Raw genomic sequence first — 21,997 nt, 5'->3', positions numbered from 1 at the left:
CCTATCAATTTTGCCAAATGTCTTTACGAGGGAAGATACCACAATTTCTTACATTCTTGTGTTAACCCATATTTGTATGAACGATCATATTTAAGAAAAGGAAAGAAAATATCATTTAATGGAAAATTATTTGATCATGCATTTGATAAAAAAAAGAAGTTGAAATGTGGTGAGGAATAACATAAGACGATAGAAGCTGCTTTTGTTTAACATTGCTGTGTCCTATGGTTGAAAGAGAATCAACTGAGCAATCTCACAACAATATGCCATATGCTCACAACTTTGAAAGAGAATAGTCCAGTGCATCAACTAGGAAATCTGCACAACAAATTAAGTTTTATTGATCAAAATCACAACATATAATATATTTCTTCCAAATGAAATCATTTCTGAAAACAAATGAGACTTGAAAAGATACCATATTGGGTTGTTTGGATTTCATAGTTTATGATTATTTAAAACAGACAAACAAATTGAAGGGAGTAATTTGAATTTGTTGCATGTTTACGAGTTTGGATTGTGTTTGTATCAATGATTTTCAAATATACTGGTCATATCAGATGGAATAGTCCGAAAAAAGGCGAGTTGGTTTACCTGCATCATCCTTGCTGAAACACATGGGAGGCTTTATTCTGAAAACATTTCCATGTATACCACCTTTCCCTACTAGAACACCAAGATCTAAACATCCAGAAGCAAGTGCATCGTTAGTATAAATATACGACGTTTTTCAATTACTTTTCAATGCATCAGCTGATTATACAAACCTTTAAGCTTCTCAAAGAGAACTCCAGTTTCTGCCTTGGCGGGTGTCTTCTCTTTTCTGTCAGTTACCAGTTCAATACCAACCATCAAACCTCTGCCTCTCACATCTCCAATTACTGGCGGGAACAAGGTATGTTAGTGATGATATTAATAACCATAATATGCATGTCATTAGGAGGAAAACTAAAGGAGCACTAAAGCAGACGACTTGGAAAAAGAAATTATATCAACTCTCTATCTGCCTAGGCAATGATATAACCTCATGTAACATACCAGAATCAGTATGTTATACGCTACCGACCTAAAATGGCCATCAATGAAGCAGAACACAGATGACAGAAGCTACTACATAATACAGTGCAAGCAAAAGTTCCTAGATTCATGGAGATGTAGAACATCATATGAACTTATCCATCATGAGAGTCTCCAAGACTCCAACAATTCTTTCATCCGATTTGGCCTATGAATATGCAAGCAAACATTTCATGGTTGTTTGAGTAATAGCGAGTTAGCAATGAAATTTCCCAAAATCATGCTAAGAATAGGTAGGAGTTCCAGAAGAAGATGCCATTTGTTTGATGAGAAATAAAAAGGACCGAAAAAAGTTTGGGAGCTTCTCAATTTTGCTTGAAGGGGAAGGAAAGGAAATCATGCATTTAAGACTTGAAAAATCTTACAATGGAAGCTCTGCTGAAGTCTCACAGAACTGGAATACGAAGAAAGTAGTGAAAATGATTCAGTTCTTCCTTGTAGTTGCTAACAAAATGATGCCAGGATATCAACTATATAGACCGAAGAAATATATATCTTTCCAGGAATGAAAAGCAAAACATGTTTACTAATACAAGCATGCCAAGTTTTGAAAGCACTGAAAACTTACTGTCGTATCTTTTCTCTAGATCCCTCAGCCGCCCAAACAAGTGTGAGCCAACCTCAGCACAATGCTTTTGGCGTTGTTCCTTCTCAATAACTTTAAGTACTGCATGTCCACCAGCAGAGCAAACAGGGTTTCCACCATATGTATTAAATTGAATCTTTTGAGCCATAACACTTGCAATTTCTGGCGTTGTGACAACAGCTCCAAGCGGTAAGCCATTTCCAATACCCTGAAAAATAATAACATCGGAGTAACAGACTATCACACAAGATCAAAAGACCTACTATGTAACCAACAAATGAAGTGTACTCTAGTGAAGACCGAAAGCTCTTGTTACGAGGGAGGTCCAGTCCAGTCTTTCACCTCAACTGGCATCCTACTCGAGACTAAAGCAAGTGGAATGACAACCTCATCTTAAAAGGAGGTATAAGAAGTTAAGCACCTTTTCTAGGGAGAATATGGGGGATGAAAGTATTGAGAGGAGGGACGGTCTAAGGAGCAAATCTTCCATAACAGGGACAGGGCTAAGCATTTGAAAATTGAAAGATGAAAAGAAGTAATTACAATACCTTTGCCATTGTAACTATATCAGGAGTTACACCCTGTGTCTGAAAACCCCAGTAGTGGCTCCCTGTTCGACCAAAGCCGGTTTGTACTTCGTCAGCAATACAAACGCCTCCCGCTTTGCGAACAATATCATAAACCAACTTCAAGTATCCAGGGGCTAATTCAACTGTTCCTCCAACCCCCTAAAGCAAACAACCAGAATCTCATCACTTGAAATGTTCTAAGCCCTTCTAGTCTAGATCGAAGCAGCATTTTGCCATATGACAGAAATAACAAGTCCAAACCTGAATTGTTTCAGCAATAAAACCAGCAACCTTTCCTGAAGTACCATGATCAATGTGATTCTGTACATCTTCAGCATATCGTTTAGCATCGGATCCAAATGCTCCACGATATGGGTTAGGATTCATAACGTGATGGATTTCACCCTGTAAATCATCAAAGAAATTAAAGAGAATGGGAAAAATCAAATTCAGCTGGCATGAAATATTTGACATTCGTCATCAGAGTGAGAACTATATAAACTTCTAAAATTGAAAAAAGGAAGATACACTTCAAATCTCTCATGCTTTGGTCATGAGTATACCTGTGGAATAGGGTACTTCCATGTGTTAAGAGCAGTTAGCCCAATCGTGTTAGAGCTTCCACCATGATATGCATTCCTCAAGGCAATCATATTTAAGTGACCGCTGTACAATCGTGCCATCAACATTGCTAATTCATTTGCTTCTGTCCCTGAATTTACAAAATATACTACCTGCAGTTCAAAACAAGCAAGTCAGACTGACAAATACTGAAAAGTTCCACAAAGGGATACTGATTGAGCTCGTATTTCAGAAGATGAACCTTGCATACATGAACCAATCTAAATCCACAGCCATACTGTGCTTGACATGATAAGGTACTACTCTTATGCAACAGAATTTAGTTTGTTTCAGGCGCTTCAGGTAACTATCCACACCAGACAATTGCACTTCACTACCTTGAATTATAACAATCTCCAAAGGGAGGGATTAAAACTCTAACAATTAACCTTCGGGTGGCCCAGTGGTTTGGGCTTGGGACTTCCATGTTGGAGGTCTCAAGTTCAAAACCCCTTGCCAGCAAAAGCAAGGGGTTTGCCTTCTATGTCGTGCTTGTTGCATCGGGCTTGCCTAGTGCGGGTTACCTCTCCTATGTGGTTTGTGAGCTATTGCATAGAAGTGGGGGATTTACCCTGTTCTCACCCAAAGGGTAGCGGCTGTGGGTTTCCCATGTCATAAAAAATACAAAAAAACAACAACTAAATACAGGGTGCTTTGACACTTGCCTCTCTTTCCTTTTCTGGCTTAACCTAGTGTTTATCTTGCACTAATATTTCGGCTTAGTTCATAATAATATGAATTACATGCCTGTATAGATGTTCCATGTTCTTTTCAAAAGACAACAAGTGCAAATACTATGACAACCAGGGTATTTTTGGCAAACAATTTAGTCCATACCCCAACTCAGTCTTTAATCTCACGAGCACGTGGTAGAAATCAATTGCACCCATTTAAAGAGGAAGTTAGAAGTTATTGTAACCTCACCAGAACTACTCCATGGTTACCTTAATAAAATTGCATAAGCTACAAGAGAAAACGAAAAGGTGGTTTTAAACGGTGAAGAAATTACAAGATCCTAGAATCTTACATCCACATAGTGGGTACAAACTTTCAAGGTGTATATGAACAAGAACCACAAGTCATGGGGAAAAAAGAGCTATCATATCTTTCTGAATTATCGAAGGAACACGCCAAAAGAAAGTATCGATCAAGGGAAGGATGTCCAATTTAAGATATAAGAAAAACATATCATGTTAAGCTAAGCCATTGGAAGGGTAAAAATATCAAATCTTTCTGTCATGGTTGAAGGAAGAACTTTGTTAAAAAAAATGGAAAAAAGGAAATCAGTGACAACTTGCATAAGTCGACTATCAGAACCCAAATAAGGTACTTCCAAGTAGAGAACTTCAGGCTATAATCTTTATTCACATAATATAGCTAAAGAAAATTTGCACCAAATAGACTATTATGGTAGTGTTAGAATTTATTTAACCTTGAGGTTTCCTGGCATCTTAGATGCCAATGCTTCGGCAAAATCGGCTATTGCATGATGTAGATAAATGGTTGTAGCATGTTGAAGAAGCTTGCTTTGCTCAATGATGGCATTCAACACTTCAGGATGACAATGACCACATGAGACAGTAACTATTCCAGCAAAAGCATCGAGATAACGTTTTCCATTCTCATCATACAAATATTGCATCTTCCCTTCAACAATATTTAGCTGTTTGAAATGTAAAAAGACTTATTAGCAAGAGCTTAAAATAAATCAATTAACAAAATGGATTAACAAACATGAACACTATTAGCCATTACTTAAGCCACTCATTCTTCTTCTTAATTTGGTTACCTATTAAATACAAGTTAATCAAGTACAATAAAAAAGCAGGAATATATCTCTCAAATCTCAGACTAACAAAAGAATATCAGATGTCCATCAAAGCACTGTCCTTTCAAGGTCTCTTTTTGGTGGGACAAAGAACCCATCACCTATATTGCTTAGACACTCAAAAATTGACTCATCCGTGTCAGATTCTCCAAAAATACACTACTTTTGGAGAATCCCACCCGCACCAGCCCACATTTCTAAATCTAAGCAACTTAGAAGTCACCACCAACAACCCTTTACCATTTTTTTCCCTAATTCTATGAGATTTCTTTCCCTAGTATTTTTATCTATTAGGGCTCATGTTACTCTATCGAACACTAGACCACACACGTGGGTTTTCTCTCTCTAAAGTAAATAAATATCGTACCATCCAATTTGTCAACTCATAGGATTTCAAATCTTGATTAAAAACCAAGAAAAATGTACTATAAAGTACAGAACATTACATACACAAATTTGTACAACAACAACAAAAAAAAGAAGGATCTTTACAGGTTTTTCGTAGAAATAGAAGAGTGAAGGACCCAAAAACTTTCTTCTTTTCTCCAACACTGCATCAGCCAAAGGCCCTTTATACGGCTTTGGTTGGTAGTCGAACGGCGGCAATTCCGTCGGCGCCGCCACTTGACCGGAAAAATGCCTCAATCCCTCATTGGAGAACCACCTTAACTTGGTAATTCCGGCACACCCATTTATTAATTTCCTCTGTAACGCCATAGTTGATCAACGAGTAGCTTAAACACACACAAATGACAAATATATAATACTTAAGAGTTTCGATAAAGGCTGACATGGGAAATTTTAGTGATGGAAGGACACCAAAAAGAGATTCCATAGTTTTTTGTTTTTAATTTAAATTAGAGTTCCAGAAAAAAGAATCATCTCACTAGTTATTTCAATTTATATGATTTACTTATTTTTAATCTATTCTAAAAAAGTAGAAGTTAGTAGAAGTTATATTTATATATTTATAATAATTTAATTTTTTAAAATACTTGTTTTTAACTTTGATAAAATTATTTAAATTTACACAAACTTTGTTTTTAAGTATATTTAAGTGCCAAATTGATTTATTAATTAAAATAATAAAGGGTTGTTGTCTAGTGGATTCCTTGTATTTAGTTTATGATAATGCTAAGAGATGGGGCCAAGATTTGATGTATATTATATAATATGATAGGGATGCTGATTCATTTCCACATTAGTTATTCCATTAAATAAAATATACTATAATCAATTATGAGCTAAAAATATTTATTTTTTTAAAAAAAAATATCAGAAAATTTCTTTTTAGAAAAAAATAATAATTTATATTTAATTAATTCATTTAAATTTTTTTTTGATAAACATATTAAATTTAACTTTAAAAAATTTAAAACGTACACTTGAGAGTTAAATTACAAAAAACAAAAAAAAAAAGATAACTATTAGTGTATTTTTTAATATTTTTTAAAATATCTACTATAATTTTTTAAATTAAATTGAAATGTAAATATTCCAAGTTCAATCAATATTGTACATAAATGAATAAAAAAAATAAATTACTTACTGATATAATAGTAACAGGATTTAAATATAATTAAAAGTATCACGAAAAAAAAATTTAAAGACCATTTCACAGATCAAATCACTACATACAACAAACTCATCACAAAAAATAAATAAATAAAAAAATAGATACAGGAGATATATTGAAAATATGTATACATGACAGAGATATTTTAATCTTACGATAAAGAATTTTCTACTTTTGCTTTTTTTTTTAAGAAGCAAAACATTTTAAAAGTTTTTCCAATCATAGAAAAAATATTTTGTTTCTATCTAAAAGAAGGTTTTACTGATTAGACAAATATACTTTTTTTTCCTTTTTCAATAAATGTTTTTATTCAAAATTTTGATCTTTAAACAGCATTGCCAAACAAACTCTTACTCTTAATTATGTAATTTCCACCCATTTTTGAGGAACTTTATTGGTTGGTTAAATTTTTTAAAGAAAAATTAAATTCTTATTTTTTTTTAAAAAAGTATTTATATATTTTTATGGGTTATTTTTCGGGCAAAAAATTATAGTAATTTGTATTTTAATTATTTTTGTACTAATTTTCTGATAGAAATTGATGTGTTTGTGTAACCAACTAACGTTCTTTAGGGTTTGTTGAAAAGTCACCTTGGTATTAGATTTGATGTTGTGAACACCTAATTCTTTGTCCAAAAAATAAAAATTTTACACCAATTTTAATACTTAAATATTATTATTTCAAAAGGATTATATTTAAAATAAAAAAAATTATAATTACTACCAATTATAAGGTCATCTATATTTAAAGTTTAATAATAATAAATTATGAATTTAAAGTATTTATTTTAATTCTTCAACTTTTATAGTCTAAAAATAATAATAACCATATATATATGAAAAAATAGAAAAAAGAGTCCTAAAATTTTAATTTACCTTAACTTTTTTTTCGAATTACCCTCACTTTTTTAAACTTATTTTCCTAAAACTCCTTCCCCATATAATTTCTTTTATTTTATTCTATTTTTAATTTTTTTTTGCACGAGTTTTTCAAAAAAAATAATTAACAATACATGTTTTCTTATCATCTTCTTTTTATTTGTTTTGTCTTATTCATTTATTGATTACTTAATATTATCATTATTATTATTTATTTTATTTTATTTTCTTTCCTTATCTCACCCCTAATTGTCTCAACTAAATTTTACACTAAATTTAATCTCATTTCATCTCGTTTTTTTAATCTCACCCAAAACTATTATAAAAACACACGTTTAGTAGAAAAAAAACACAGACTAAACACAAAAAAAAAAACAAAGAGAAGAAAAATAAGTTATTCTTTTGAGAATTAGGTTAGAGTTAGAGGTTTTGCTCGTGGTTTTAAATTCGTGGCTCTTTGAAGTTAATACTTGGTTATTAATTTTGAAAATCATCGCACCAGTTCATTTTGTGGTGAATCAATTTTCACGACTAGGTAACTCTAAATTCTTGTATGATTTAAATGGAATGTTTGTACAAAAATTTAATTCCAACAATATGAAGTTCTTCAAAACACATTTATTATATTTATTATATTTATTATTATTATTTCATTATTGTTATTATTATGCTTTTTAGATGCAATTTGTAATTTATATGGCTTTATGATATTGAATTGTTAAATTTAAATAAATTAGTATATCTTTTCATCTAATTTTCACTTTAGAAGATTTTTTTGTTCAATTTATTGTAGACTTTTTAGATTAGAATATAAACTAAAATTTAATTGATTAGCGATTTAAAAAACTTATGTTTAATATGTTTTAGTCTTTTTAAATATATTATTTGAATTAAAAATTATTTTTAGAATAACATAAGATGGTTATCTAATTTGAATTACTAAAATTTATTATTAAGAGAATATATAAATATTATTTAAAGTTATGATAAAAAAAATAACGAAGAAGAGTGATCAAAAAAATAATGAGAAAACATATTAAAAGAAAAACATAAACAACAATATGTACAGAAAAAGAAAAAGAACGATAGTGTAACAAAAAAAAAGAAGTAATAAAACAGAATGTTAAAACAAGAAATATTTAAAAGAAAAAAAATAAAATAAAAATAAAGAAAAAATAAAAAGACAAAGAAACAGAATTTTTTTCTTTCAAAAAAATATATAAAAACTGCTTAAAAACGTAAAAATTTAAAATTAAAAATAAATAAAAAAATATACAAGAAAAAAAAGATGTGCAGAAGAAAAAAAGTGAAAAAATGAATAATCGAAAAAAAAAATCAGAAGAGAGAAGTAGAATGACATAAATAAATAAATATAACATTAATAAAACAAAAGGTAAAAATAAAAAAAGAAAACGAAAAAGAACGTTAAAAAAAAAAGTAACAAAAATTATCTTTTGTTTTTTTTTAAAAAAATATTCCTAATCTATTTAGAATTTCTTAATAAAACTAACTTCAAATCTTATAAAATTTTATTTTTTATTTTAAATCTAAAAAATAAATAAGTATATAATTCTAAATTAACTTGAACTCTAAATATCTCTTTCCCACACAAAAATTAATTCTTAGAAACTAGATACTAATATCTATTCTACCTATAATAACATTAAAAAATAAAAGGAAAAATTGTATATAATTGCAAACTAATAACCTAAATTAAATGGAATAGTTAGAGTTTGATTTAGTTGTGCTCCATAGCAAACATTAGCTAAAATTTGTCAGTGTCTCTCTCCCAAAAATCTCGCTTGCCATTCTCCATTCTCGCTCGCCTCTCTCGCTTTATACACAGAAGTGTATAATTTTGTTTCTGTTTTGTATAAAGCGAGAGAAAATTGTATATACACATGCAAAAATGTATATCTTCGTGTTATACACTTAATTATACAATTTGCAAACATTTTACTTCAAATATTGCAGAGAAAAAGGCCAATGAATTATACAATTGCGAATTATACAATTGCAGTGAAATACAATTTTCTCTAGCTTTATACAATAGAAGTGTATATATTGCGTTTCTGTTTTTGTATAAAGCGAGAAAAACATATATCTTCTTGCTATACACTTATAATTATGCAATATACATACATTTTAATTCGATTCAACTGTATGCAAAACAAATTATACAATTGCAGCGAAATAGGCCATCGAATTATACAATTTAGGCCAGCGAATTATACAATTGTATATGTATAGCAAATTATACAGTTCTATGTTTGCTATGGAGCGCAATTATGCAAAGTTTGCTATAGCATACAAATATGAATTTTTTGTTTGCTATATGTGAAAGTTGCCCAAAATAAAAACATACAAATAAGCAGAAAAAATAAAAAAAATACACGAATGTTTCAAGTTTAAAATTAATGGATGCACATCGAATAAAAAGACCATTTAAAATAAATAAGCTAGTTTCAAATAAGTTTAAAATAAATCTGATGGTAAATGACAATTTTATTATTAAGTTAAATAATATAATATTCAAAAATTAAACCAAGTCATACTAAAGTCAATAAAATGACCGTGCTAGAACCACGTGACTCGAGGGGTGCCTAACACGTTCCATCGGTCAACATAATTTCTTACCCGAATTTCTAGTTCGCAGACCAATCCAAATAAAGTCAAACTATCTCTTGATTAGGGATTTAAATAAGGTGACTTGAAACACCTAAATAAGGTAACGTGGAACACCAAAACTCAATTCAAAGTGACGACTCTAAATAATAATTATCCCTTTTCAAAATGTCACTTTAATTGAAAAACTTTTTTTTTCCAAAACAATAAATCAAATTTTGAGAAAAAAAGGAGGCGTGATAGATGTAATTGCATTATGTGACCTGTTTAGTTAGTCAAATGTTAATTACTTGGTCAACATGTAACTTACATTCTTCAAGTTGCAGGGAGAGGTAGTAAATTGTTGGTAATCACATGATGTAATTACAAGCTGATTACTTTTTAATTTTAATTTTTCTTTTCAATTTATTTTTATTCAAGTTATTTTAAATTCTTTTTTATTATTCCAAAAATTTAAAATTTTATTTTTTATATTTTGTTTTCTTCTCATTCTTAACAGTCACTTCACGTGATTCCATGTAATTCTTCATACTCTCTCTATCCCATTTTATGTGACACTTTTCGTTTTTTCAGAGTCAAACAATTTAACTTTGACCAGACATTTGCTTATGGAATTTTCAATTTTTTTAAAAAATGAAATTTATATATATGTAAATTACGTAAAGAGTACTATAAGTCACAATAATTGATAATTCAAAATGTTAAAATGGTCTATGAAAAAATTACGGTCAAAGATATACTTGTTTGAATCTCGAAATGTAAAAAGTGCTACGTAGAATGAGACGGAGAGAGTAATATCATTTTTTTCTAAGTCATGTTTTTTTTTTCATTAGTATAAAGTTGTTAGTATTCTAATTTTAAATTAAATTATTGAGTAAGATTATAGACTAACATTTTTCTTGTCTTTTAAATCATATCTATGTATGTTAGATTGAAATTTGACGTAAGCGTATTATGTTAAAAAAATGTATTAAATTTAGAACTTATATTATATTTTCAGTTTCATTTGTTTTAGTAGTACCGAATTGAGATTTCACATTGCAAGTCATTTAGTATTTGGTTAGACTTGATGAATTATCTTCTTGTCAAATATTTTTTGGTATTTTATTTATAATAATAACAACCTTTTTGTCTTACTATGTTCATAAAAATCTTATACTTTTAATTTTTATGATTAACTCAATTGAAATATACTAATATGAAAAATATAATCAATTACCTTTTCATAATAGTGGTTAAGAATATATATATTTATTAATTAGTATTATATTTTCAAAAAACAATACATATCTTAACTATTTAATTAAATATTATTTATACAGCTCGATATTAGTCTAACATAAATTTTAAGTTTTATAAATAATCTTATGGTAAATGTTATTGTGCAACAAATAACACATTTGTAATTATATCGTTATAAACAAACTTGTTAGTGTAATTACTTGAGTGATAATTACTTCTCTAGTAACTCACCAGATGACTTTTCAAACATATCCGAAATATTATTAAGACAATCTGTTGGTTTTCTTCAAGTGATCCATCATTTTTGACGTAGTTTAGTCTGACCAATAATATAATACATACTCTACTTGACATGGTTCTATAGACAATCAAATTAACACTTTGGAACTTAAATTTGTTACATGTATTGGACATTTGATATATTACTCATATGCGTAAAAATCAAATTGATTATTGTGGAAGCCATTGATACATTTCATAAGAATAATAGATTCGAAAGAAATAAAGTGATGTGTATCGCACACATACAACATTTTTACATGCCATCAAGAACCATATATTTTACGAAGCAATAAAATTAAACTTTGGGATAATTTCCTACTAAAGATATAATTATCATTGATTCACTCTCTCATTCAAAATTGGAACAACACTTTATTAGAGTATCACTTGATATAAAATTGATCACAAAAACCCTACTACTAGAAAACAGAATTAAGATATTAGAACAACTTGTATGAATACGAACGTTGAATCTTTCTTCTCCACATTCATCAATATATCTCGTTCTTAATAGAACCGATCTTATTCTATGAATCTAAGAAATTTTTTGTACTCTGTTTTTTTTTACTCTACTACTGAAGAACACCATACTATCAATTTTTGTTACGTTGACGAAGAAGAAGGAGGAAATGACAAAATTCAATTGAGAATTAGTTTGGACCTTACGTTTTCATCACTTTCTTCTTGTTGTTGAAGCCACATTCTTGTTCGAGCTTTTCGACTTTCGTTTCCCATCACATCCATACATTCAATCTTCTTTTTGTTCCAATTTGCTACCCAAACTCCACTTCTTCCTCTTTGTAATTTAATTGGCTTCTTCTTCTTATTTATCTTTATCTTTGCGTTTCTCTTCACACACCATTTCTTCACCACATTCATCTTCTTCTTCAATTTTTCAGTCACATTCTTCGACCACCAATTACTCACTAATTCTCTTGTTTTCTTCGATCTCACAGATAATTGAATCTTCATCAGATCTTTGATTCTTTAAAATTTACAGAGGAATGGAGATTTTGGAATAATGGGAGTTACAGAGCTTTGTGGCTTCAACAACAACTGAATGAATTTATACAAGTCGGTTATGCGCCTCTTAACAAACTTTTTAGAGGGAAAACTCTGTTTTTCAAAATGACTTTAATGTTTGAAAAAACTACTCTTTTTTTTTTTTTAATTATTTAATTATAATATATAGTATTGTAAATTATTTACCATCTATATTTTAGTATGTAAAATCTAGGAGCTTGGAAAATTATATATTGACTATCGGATGGTAAGTATTCCTTCGTATTAGGATTTGAACTCGGGAATGTTGGTAGGAAATACTTTACCTCCCAAAAATGAGATTTTTTGAGCGCCTAATCTAGATTGGTCGAGCCAAAATGAAATACTAAAAGAAAGACCGTACCTAGGACAGATAGCTATGTCATGCTTACTGAGCACTAACTTGCTTATTTTTCTTTTGAAATAGTTGAAATTATCTCAATTGTGCAATGTGCTCCCACTGCCATCGGAGCACTATCTTATATGTGTTCTGGTATTTTCCAATATAAACCTCGATCTCTTTTTATTTGTTTTGGATATTATCAAACCTACCAGTCTTTGTGAAGCACACTAAAGTAGACACTCAACTATGGAAAAACCTCCTTAAGGGTGAGTTAGGTTAGTCAATCTAGGCTGAGACACATTTGCTGTCGAAATCGTAGTAGTGGTTCCAATTTCTACATTTGTGTATACAAAATTAAGGTGTTCATATTCTAGGCATAGAATCTTGCCTAAAACACCAACGGGTGCTTTCATGTAAAAAGAGAAGGTACATTTGAGCAAAGCTCAATTTAAATTAGGGGTTTCAGGCAACAAGAATGTGCGTTATAAAAATAATTTGTCTACGAAACTTTAGTCAGTAAGACAGCTAAATTAAACAAGAAGGAAAAAACATCAAACCACCATTTGTGGTTCATTTCTTGAATTTATAACTGGTATATCAGTTACCAGCTCAACAAAATGTTTAAAATTGCTAAGTTTGTACTGTTTTTTCTGGTTATGATAGTACTGATTCACTATTAAACAACAAAGACAACTCGAAGAATGCAGAATAAACTGTCCCTGCATTTCAGCATTATTGTCGTCATACACTAGTTCTCTCCATTTTGTTACACAATCAGCTCGCCCCTTGCAGAAAAAAGGAAGAACAAACACGTGATTTACCAAATACAAAATTCTAAGAATGATCTGAAATTCAGGATTAAACAGTTTTATTGATATAAGCAAAAGCCTCTTACCTCCACGAGGTAGGTGTAAGGTCTGCATACACTCTATCCTCCCTAGATTCCCAATTCGGATTACACTATGTTCGTTGTTGTTGTAGTAGTATTGATATAAGATGCAGATATGTTGATATCTTGACCTTATGCTAAAGGCAACACGAGCAACTGCACTATCATCGTACATGCAAAGTAGTTACAAGTGTGAATCAAGTTTCCTCAAACCTCGTCTACACTTTTGGTTCACCATCCACTTCCCTATGATTATAACTGTTAGTAATACAGATAAAATGTTTTACATTGATTTCTTATTCCAAAATTTGAATCACTTTTGTCGATGCATGAAAATATCAATCAGCTATTGAGAATGATATTTATTAGATAAATGTCAGTAGAGTCATCTGAGAATGATGACCGGTTCTACCTTCTGCATCACAAACTAGAGCAACAGCAAAGGGAAATCATGTATTCTACATCTGCAATGGACAATATCAGATGACAACAATCTTGATTGCCGTGACAGTTGACCAAGAAATGTATGTATACTTACCTGACTTGGTGTACTGAGAGATGAAGGAGAGACCATAGTTCATCCAAGAGATTAGTCGTGTGGAATCCTGCAGAATCAATGCTCCAAGATAACGTCTGAGTCTGTAAATGATGAATATACAAAAAACATTTGATTTTTTTATTTTACAATTTATTAAGTATACCGCAAAGCCACTCTGATCTGAAATAGACTCTCTACCTACCAAGGCAGGGGTAAGGTCTGCGTACACTCTACCGTTACCAGATCCACTGTGTATTTTGTTATTGTTGTTGTATACCACAAAGCCTCTCTGAGGAGCTACTGACAGGATGACAAAGTTATACAGCACTACCATCAGTGAAGTCATACTTCGTAGTTATGTTTACCTTTATGTATGAATTTCTCGAACCTCCTTCGGAATTTTCTCCAGAGATGCTCTGATGTGGAATTTTAGATAAAATTTGGTTCATGACCTACCAATAGTCATGACATGAGCAGAAACCTCCTTTGAAATGGTGAAAACGAGTGGCATCCCTCAGAATGATTTCTCTTCCTACAAGCTTGGAGATAAATTTGATTGCTGAGTGACAATCATTACATACTCGAAGGTTCTTCATGATCCTTAAAGTAGTGTTCTCCGGGGTATTTATTAACCCAAATGCAATTGCAAGCTTCTCACTATGATGTCTAAGAATCTGCTCTTTCACCTCGTAATCAAGATCATGAAGCACCGACTCGGTGTCAGGAATGAATCCCATCTTTTTGATATCTTTCCAGATTTTTTCCATTGTCTTGTAAATAGCATCTCTCTGCGGATGAAGCCCGTCTTCTACACCAAAGACGTGGACTACGTTTTTTATTTGAATCCAGCTAAATCCTTGTTCTTTCTTGACCTGTTTATCCTTCATTGATTTTCTGATCTTAGCAGCTTCCGCCCATTTTCCACAAGCAGAATACACATTAGCAAGTGCTGAGTAGGCCCCACTGTTTTCCGGATCAATTGAAAGCAATCTGTCAGCTGCAACTTTTGCTAGCTCCATTTTTTTGTGAACTCTACAAGATGCTAAAAGCGAACCCCATGCAATCACATCTGGTTCGATTGGCATATTTTCTATGAAGTCTTGTGCTTCTTCTAGCAATCCAGCACGACCAAACAGGTCAATCATGCAAGCACAATGGCTTGACGTCGGTTCAATTCCATGAATCTCTTTCATCATTTTGTAATAATTACGGCCTTGAGCAACCAATCCGACATGTGTGCAAGCATTAAGAACACCAACATACGTTATATGATCAGGCTTCATCCCAAGTGCAAGCATATTCTCAAACAATTGTAAGGCTTCAGCTCCAAGTCCATGCTGAGCTAAAGCCAAGATCATCGAAGTCCAAGAGACTGTGTCTCTGTTCAGGTGTATCAAATCAAATACTCTCCTTGCGCAGCTGATATTTCCAGCCTTGGCATACATAGTTACCAGGGCATTGCTAACAGAAACTGATAATGCTTCCCCTGCCTTAATGGCTGCTGAGTGTATTTGCTTACCATGATTTAACGATGCCACGCTTGAACATACACTTAACATTGCTGCTAGAGTATAATTATTTGGGTCTGGCCCTTCTTTAACCATTAACCTAAAGAGTTCCATCGCATCATCATTAAAGCCATTTTGAACATAACCAACAATCATGGCTGTCCAAACGACAACATCACGGTCCTTCAATGAGTCAAAAAGCTTCCTTGCTGGACTTATATCACCAAGCTTTATGTACCCATCCAGTAGTGATGTAAACGCAATTACATTTAGATTGGACTCTCTACTTTTCTCTAAAATTCTTCTAGCAATGTCTACGCCACCGCTCCGGGAATACATGCAAATCAAAGAATTTCCAACAGCTCCTGATGTGTCGAATTCAGTTCTGATGAGATGAGCATGTATTTGTTTTCCTACATTTAATTCTCCAAGATTAGCACAAGCTGATAAAGCACTTGCTAAAGTATATCTATCAGGCTCCAGCAACGATTCTTTAAGCATTTTAGAGAACATACTAAGAGCTAGAACGTCAAAGCCGTGCTGATTATAGCCCGTAATCATTGAGTTCCACGAAACTATGTCATGCTCATTCATTTGCTCGAATTGTTCCAACGCTAAATCCACCTGACCAGTTTGCATATACAACGAGATCAATGTATTCCAACTCGACGTGTTCTTCACTACTATCCCATCAAATACCATTTGAGCTGCATTTCTATCCCCTGACTTAGCATACATATTCAACATAGAATTTGCTACAGAAACATAACTACTCAACCCAAATTTAACAACAAAGGAGTGAACTCTCCGTCCCTCGTTTAACGCTCTAATCTCAGCACACGACGCAAGAACACTCGTAAATGTGTACTGTGTTGGCGAAACATCAGATACACTAACCATCTCAAGAAACATCTGAATTGCAACCTGAAAACTACCAACAAAATTGCACCCAGCAATCATAGTAGTCCACGACACCGAATCCTGGTAAGGCATTTCCCTAAAAATTGAATGTGCTTCATTAATTAAACCCCCTTTTGAATAACCAGATAAAAGTGTATTCCAAGAAGAAGAATCTCTCACAGGCATTACATCAAACACTTTACGAGCATAGGATAAAAACCCGGTTTTCGCATACCCATTTATGAGATTATTCATAAGGAAAACACTTAAATGGATGCCTGATTTGATTATACGGCCATGGATTAACTTTATGGGAAATGGGACTTTCGATTTCAAGCTGTCTTGGAGAAATGATACATAGAAATGTGACTGAGACGCAAACGATTGCGAGTTTTGATGATCCATTCGAATAATTAATACAATTTTGCAATTTGTTTTTTCAACAGATTCAAAGAGTTAAAAAGAATTTCAAGAAATATTAATCAAATTCAAAACAAGGAAAAACTGGTGGGAACTGGGCTAAGAAAGCTATGAAGATTATTGAAATAAATTATTAGTTTCGTCTCGAAATACATTGAATATTGATTAGCTGAAGTGGTTTTAACTTTTCCTAAAAATATGAGAATCTTTTGATAAAAAAGTTAAAAGAATTGTTTGAAACTATCCCTAAACTTAATAGAAGAATTTAGGAATGTATTTCATTTATGTTACAAATCAAGGGTGCATTTAAATTTAATTAATTAAGTTAAGAAATATTTTTAAGACTGCGATAATTCATAGTGAAACTAACAATTCACATCGAGTTTTAATAATATTTTTAATATTTCTCTCAAAGTTGAAATGGTTCATTTGGTACTTCAATAAAATGTAATATGTTATGTTTAAGTTTGAGATAAAATGAATTCTTTATTTCAAACTTATTTATGAGATATTTTATATAATTCATTGAGTAAATATATCTTTAATTTTATTATGAATTAATAAAATTATTCGACCTACATCTTTTTTTTCTATAAAATTATTCAATCAAATTTAACACAAAAGAACTCCTTTTAACATCTTGAAATTAGAAAATAATAAATTGATATTTGATCAATAGACATCATCTCTACTTTGAGATATTTTAATGTAATAATCCAGCTTATTTTTTGCCGTTAACTAGAAATTAAGGGGGTTTATTGAATCATCAAAACATGGAGGGGGTATTGTCTCTTCTTAATCCAAAATGTCATAGGATATTGTGTTTTTTTTTTTTTGACAAACTTGGTTGAATTATTTTACTAAGAAAAAATTTATAACTTGAGTGATCTTATTATACAAATAAATGACTTTGCTATATATCTTATAATTGAGTAACCTTTTAAGCTATTTAATTTATTTCATTCCACTTCAAATTATTTTATCGTATCTCTTAAATATAATAAATCATTCAAAAATTATAATCTCAAAAACAATTTAATCTGCATATGAAATGACTTTAAAAGCCTTAATTACACCTAGTTTAATGTCTGAATCAAGAAAAAGCTAGGTGATTCTTGGTATTATTTCTAAAGTCGTTATATCTTGAATTTACAACAAAGCAAAATGTTAGTTGGGGTAGCATGCCACATGGGTGGGTTTGCAAGTTACCTTTAAACTTTAATTATGACAAAGCATCTAACTATGGAAAATATTCTTTAAACTCATTGCAAATTAGTAGTTTTATTTTTGAATTATTTATAGTTTTAATATATTTTTAATTATTTGACTAATTAAATTTAAATATATTTTTGATTTTGCAATATAAGTGAAATTAATCTCTATATTTTTCTCAAGTTTAGATGCATTTTTAATATTTTTTTTGATTTTTTTTTATTAAGAATGTGTTCTACAAGAATTTGAAAAAATACTTGATATGTCATGTAGCAGATCAGAGGTATGTCAGAGTTAAATTGGTCTAGTGGAAGGATGTTTTTGAAGCAGTCAATAACAACTCAAGACGAAACAAATAATATACGCCAAATTTATAGTGTTTTTAATACTTTTCTCCGTATTAAATCTACCAAAAATCGTTAAAGTGATTATACAGTGATACATGAAATGAATCTCAATTATCAAACTAATGATCTTTAAATAGGAAAAAATGAGATTATTGTTGAAGAAGCTGCAGGAAATTGGGGTGGAGAACACAACATACTTTTCATATCCAAGAACTGAAAAGAAAAAAAAAACTGTGTTTGTACAATTGGTTTCACAGCAAAAAAAAAAAGAAGCACTATAAATACTAAGTTCCTTATAAAAATAATTTTTAAAAAACTATTGCAAGATTCTTTCTAAAGAGGGAAATCTTCATAAAATCCTCAAAAAATTGTATGTTAATCTTTAATAAACACATGTGATATACATATATATATATATATATATATATATATATATATATATCATAGTCCACATGATCCCAAACCTCTTGCTTCTGATCTTTTCATTATCCTCAGTCTCTTGCATGATGACATGAACATTCTGCAATAACCATGAAAATAATCTATTTTTAGGCATGTAACTTAAAAGAAATTTGAGTTATATACATTGACACTGAATTTTTTTTAATACAACATAGGTAGACTTATTATAACATGTTATGATAGCGAATTAATTATTATTCTTATTGTATTTATCAATCATATGTATGCATTTATAATTATCTTATAAGTGATCTGATCGTATAATTAATGTTTAACGAGCTATGGGGGTGGGGGTCAAGATTAATTCAAGAACTTACTCCCAAGGAACATCTCCAACAAGCATCAAATCACCATCTTTATCTTCATAAGTAGGTGAAAATTCACCTTTTTTTAGCTTGAACATTTTCTCCATTGCTTTAAGGAGTTGAGTGTAACACTTGTACATTTTAAGATCAATTTTTCTACAAAAAGGGGCTCCATCCATGCTAACTTTCACATAAATTCCACACTGATCTTCTGTTTGCTTTGTTGTATTTTGTAAGGTATTCTTCCTGTAACATCTCACTGGTGGCCACCCCACTATTTGCACCCTGTAACGTCGTAAAGACGGAGTCAGAATTTTAATTTACAAATTTTAGATTCTAATAAAATAGCTTATTGGGTTCTCAATATGTTGTTTACATGTATTCAATAGGTTTTTTAAAGAAAAAAAAAACAGAATTTTGATCAAAGTCTCCTGAATTCTTATCTTCCCTCTATAATTTTGGCCCTGCTCATTTAAGACCATAAAAAACTCAAGGATATTAAAAGGAAATGATCCTTTTTTATTTTATATAACATTATTTCGGTTTATTTAAAAGAATAATAAATTTTTAAATTTGAAAATAAATTTAATTTAGCTTTCCATTTTAATAGAGCTCATATTGCCCGAATTCTTTAATAGTATTGTCGCTTGGATCTTTTAAAAATATCAATGATAGGATACTTTAATTTGAGTCATTATATAGTTACACATATATCATGATATGTATGTGTGTATAATGCTCTCAAGTTTAAAAAATCTCTACTTTATTTTTGTTAAAATTTATATCTAGTCAAATTATTAAACTACATTTTTCAAAAAAATCTTATTTCCATAAAATATTCGACAAGGCTACAACAATATTTTAGGAACCGAGTATTAACATATCAGTTAGCTATTATAGTCACACAACTATTCAGTATATTTAAAACTATAAATTTATAAATAAATATCTTTTACTAAAACTTTATCGAGTCAAATAACGTTAGATAAATTGAAATAGTGTATCAAATTTACTTGGTAACACGGGGTGTTGTGGCTTCATCATCTTCATATTCAGACAAAGCTCTTTTGTTGTTCTTGGATATGGACATAATTTGTTGGTGATCATATTGATCTTCCTCTCTCCCTGGCAAACCCAATCTAAGATTCAAATCTCTCTCCATTTTCCTCAAAAAAACAAGTGAATCTTGGTACTAAAAACCTCAAACAATAAGCCCCAAATTTTAACACTTCCTTGTTTTTGACTTTGTATTTATGTTCAAGAAAATAGTTTTTGTGTTGGTTTTTATACAATGGGAAGAAGTAAAGGGTGAAGAGTTATTTTTTTTTTAAAAAAAATATGTTTGAAAAAGTACATAAATTTGGGACAAAGACAAACTAAGCTTGTTGGAAGGAAGAGTAGCAACTTTCAACATTTAGGGGACAAGAAAGAGACAAGCTCACACACTATTGTTTTATTTTTTTGACAATTCAAGAGTCTAAAAGAGTTTAATAGATATGCATCGACTGAAATTGAAGTGTGTAATAAATAAAGCTCAATTGATATGTTTAAATAAAAGGTGGTGCAATTACAAAAGACCAATGGTGTATTTGGCCAAAAGAAAACGATAGATCCTATATATGATGGTTGCAATTTCTTTTCTTAATCGAAAGTCTCTAGTTTAAATATTCTAAAATATAAAATTTCTTGACGTGGAATGTTTCAACCTAAATTAATTTAGTATAGTGTATAAATAAATGAAATTTATAGAGAGAAGTGAAGAAAAAGGGAACCAGATGCTACACTTCAAGAGTACAAATTGTACTTTATTTTCTCTTTCATATTCGTTACTATTCATGGTATAGCGTATCGATTAATTCAGATTTACCTTGTGTAGTGCTTATTAAAGAGAGAAATATTTTCTATTGAGATATTTTTATTTTTAAAATTTGAACACGAAATTTTTTATTAAGATAAAAAGGATCCTGTCAATTCTAGTTATCACAATCTTTGATGATAGTAATGTAATTATCTCACGAGTACCTCTCTTTATACTTTTTTAACCAATGAAATTTTCTAATTATCAAGATTTGCTATGTATACAGTATAATATTTGACTCATGTATGTTAGAAATGTATAATTTTTTTGTAAAAAATGTTTTATATCGACAATCCCTTGTTTATAAATGTTGTTGAAGGACTAAAAAGTAAAATAACATATATTAAATTATGTTTCGATACCATCATAAATATATAATATTCTTGTCTAGTCTTTGAAGAACAATTCAATTAATTATTAACTTGTGTTCATATTTTTGTTGTCAAAAAAAAATGATTAGGGTAGGGGAGATGAGTGTATTCAAAGAAATTACTATATGATCTTTGGTTTTTTATTTATGTAAAAGTAGCACTCAAATGATGAGAAACTTTGTAATAAAGAAAGTACCGTTTAAAGTATTCCTCTTTTTGTTTCACAATACTTAAGAATTATAAAAATGCCAAATATTTTTAATAAGGATGACAGATATTTTGAGACTGATCAGAGTGGGCAACAAAAAACTAACAAATTTTTTAAATTAGCAAGTTACAAAATAAAAATAAAAGAACAATGCTAGCGCAGACAAATTGTACATTCCAAACAAAGAAGAAGATAAAAGTGAAGTGTTTATGTAAAGATAGAAGTTTGAGATTGTACGTGGTACATAACATAATATATGAGCTTTGATGTGGTAACATAACCTAGTGTCACGTCTCACCACATGATAATT

At 30.4% G+C, this 21,997-nt stretch overlaps 3 protein-coding genes across 8 annotated transcripts; all 3 read right to left on the bottom strand.

Annotated features, from left to right (window-relative positions):
* Positions 1 to 89: 89 nt before the first annotated feature.
* LOC101247011 (alanine-glyoxylate transaminase) lies at positions 90 to 5,622 on the bottom strand. 2 transcript variants are annotated; one of them, XM_004237385.5, is made up of 9 exons: positions 5,174 to 5,622; positions 4,286 to 4,516; positions 2,796 to 2,966; positions 2,494 to 2,637; positions 2,212 to 2,391; positions 1,646 to 1,871; positions 768 to 881; positions 595 to 681; positions 90 to 318 (listed from the first exon to the last, which is right to left on the bottom strand). In XM_004237385.5, the coding sequence occupies exons 1-9, from the start codon at positions 5,396 to 5,398 to the stop codon at positions 275 to 277; spliced, it is 1,422 nt and encodes a 473-aa protein (XP_004237433.1). In that variant the 5' UTR covers positions 5,399 to 5,622; the 3' UTR covers positions 90 to 274. The 2 variants fall into 2 exon arrangements, with proteins under 2 accessions (XP_004237433.1, XP_010319762.1); XM_010321460.4 differs by lacking the exon at positions 5,174 to 5,622 and adding an exon at positions 4,643 to 4,945.
* A 7,593-nt stretch (positions 5,623 to 13,215) lies between these two features.
* Positions 13,216 to 17,198, bottom strand: LOC101262206 (pentatricopeptide repeat-containing protein At2g22070). Of its 4 annotated transcripts, XM_069297193.1 has the most exons (6): positions 14,462 to 17,138; positions 14,299 to 14,393; positions 14,097 to 14,197; positions 13,971 to 14,022; positions 13,565 to 13,804; positions 13,216 to 13,454 (listed from the first exon to the last, which is right to left on the bottom strand). In XM_069297193.1, the coding sequence occupies exon 1, from the start codon at positions 16,907 to 16,909 to the stop codon at positions 14,549 to 14,551; it is 2,361 nt and encodes a 786-aa protein (XP_069153294.1). In that variant the 5' UTR covers positions 16,910 to 17,138; the 3' UTR covers positions 13,216 to 13,454; positions 13,565 to 13,804; positions 13,971 to 14,022; positions 14,097 to 14,197; positions 14,299 to 14,393; positions 14,462 to 14,548. The 4 variants fall into 4 exon arrangements, with proteins under 4 accessions (XP_069153294.1, XP_025886518.1, XP_069153293.1 ...); XM_026030733.2 differs by having other exon boundaries at positions 14,299 to 17,138; XM_069297194.1 differs by lacking the exons at positions 13,216 to 13,454; positions 13,971 to 14,022 and having other exon boundaries at positions 13,675 to 13,804.
* Positions 17,199 to 18,451: 1,253 nt separating this feature from the next.
* LOC101055551 (IAA23) lies at positions 18,452 to 20,531 on the bottom strand. 2 transcript variants are annotated; one of them, XM_026030412.2, is made up of 4 exons: positions 20,264 to 20,531; positions 19,263 to 19,535; positions 18,948 to 19,003; positions 18,452 to 18,696 (listed from the first exon to the last, which is right to left on the bottom strand). In XM_026030412.2, the coding sequence occupies exons 1-4, from the start codon at positions 20,410 to 20,412 to the stop codon at positions 18,467 to 18,469; spliced, it is 708 nt and encodes a 235-aa protein (XP_025886197.1). In that variant the 5' UTR covers positions 20,413 to 20,531; the 3' UTR covers positions 18,452 to 18,466.
* Positions 20,532 to 21,997: the final 1,466 nt, after the last annotated feature.

Source organism: Solanum lycopersicum, chromosome 4 (assembly GCF_036512215.1).
Source record: "Solanum lycopersicum chromosome 4, SLM_r2.1".
In the NCBI taxonomy this organism is placed as follows: domain Eukaryota; kingdom Viridiplantae; phylum Streptophyta; class Magnoliopsida; order Solanales; family Solanaceae; genus Solanum; species Solanum lycopersicum.
This window is presented reverse-complemented; position numbering and strand designations above follow the sequence as displayed.

Coding starts and splice junctions, on each gene's coding strand:
- LOC101055551 (XM_026030412.2), bottom strand. CDS start 20,412: ATGGAGAGAGATTTGAATCTTAGATTGGGTTTGCCAGGGAGAGAGGAA. Junction 19,536..20,263: donor ACAACACCCCGTGTTACCAA/GTAAATTTGATA, acceptor ACGACGTTACAG/GGTGCAAATAGTGGGGTGGC. Junction 19,004..19,262: donor GTTGGAGATGTTCCTTGGGA/GTAAGTTCTTGA, acceptor TGGTTATTGCAG/AATGTTCATGTCATCATGCA.
- LOC101262206 (XM_069297192.1), bottom strand. CDS start 16,909: ATGGATCATCAAAACTCGCAATCGTTTGCGTCTCAGTCACATTTCTAT.
- LOC101247011 (XM_004237385.5), bottom strand. CDS start 5,398: ATGGCGTTACAGAGGAAATTAATAAATGGGTGTGCCGGAATTACCAAG. Junction 2,392..2,493: donor TTATTGCTGAAACAATTCAG/GTTTGGACTTGT, acceptor TGTTTGCTTTAG/GGGGTTGGAGGAACAGTTGA. Junction 319..594: donor TTTCAGCAAGGATGATGCAG/GTAAACCAACTC, acceptor TTTGTTGTGCAG/ATTTCCTAGTTGATGCACTG.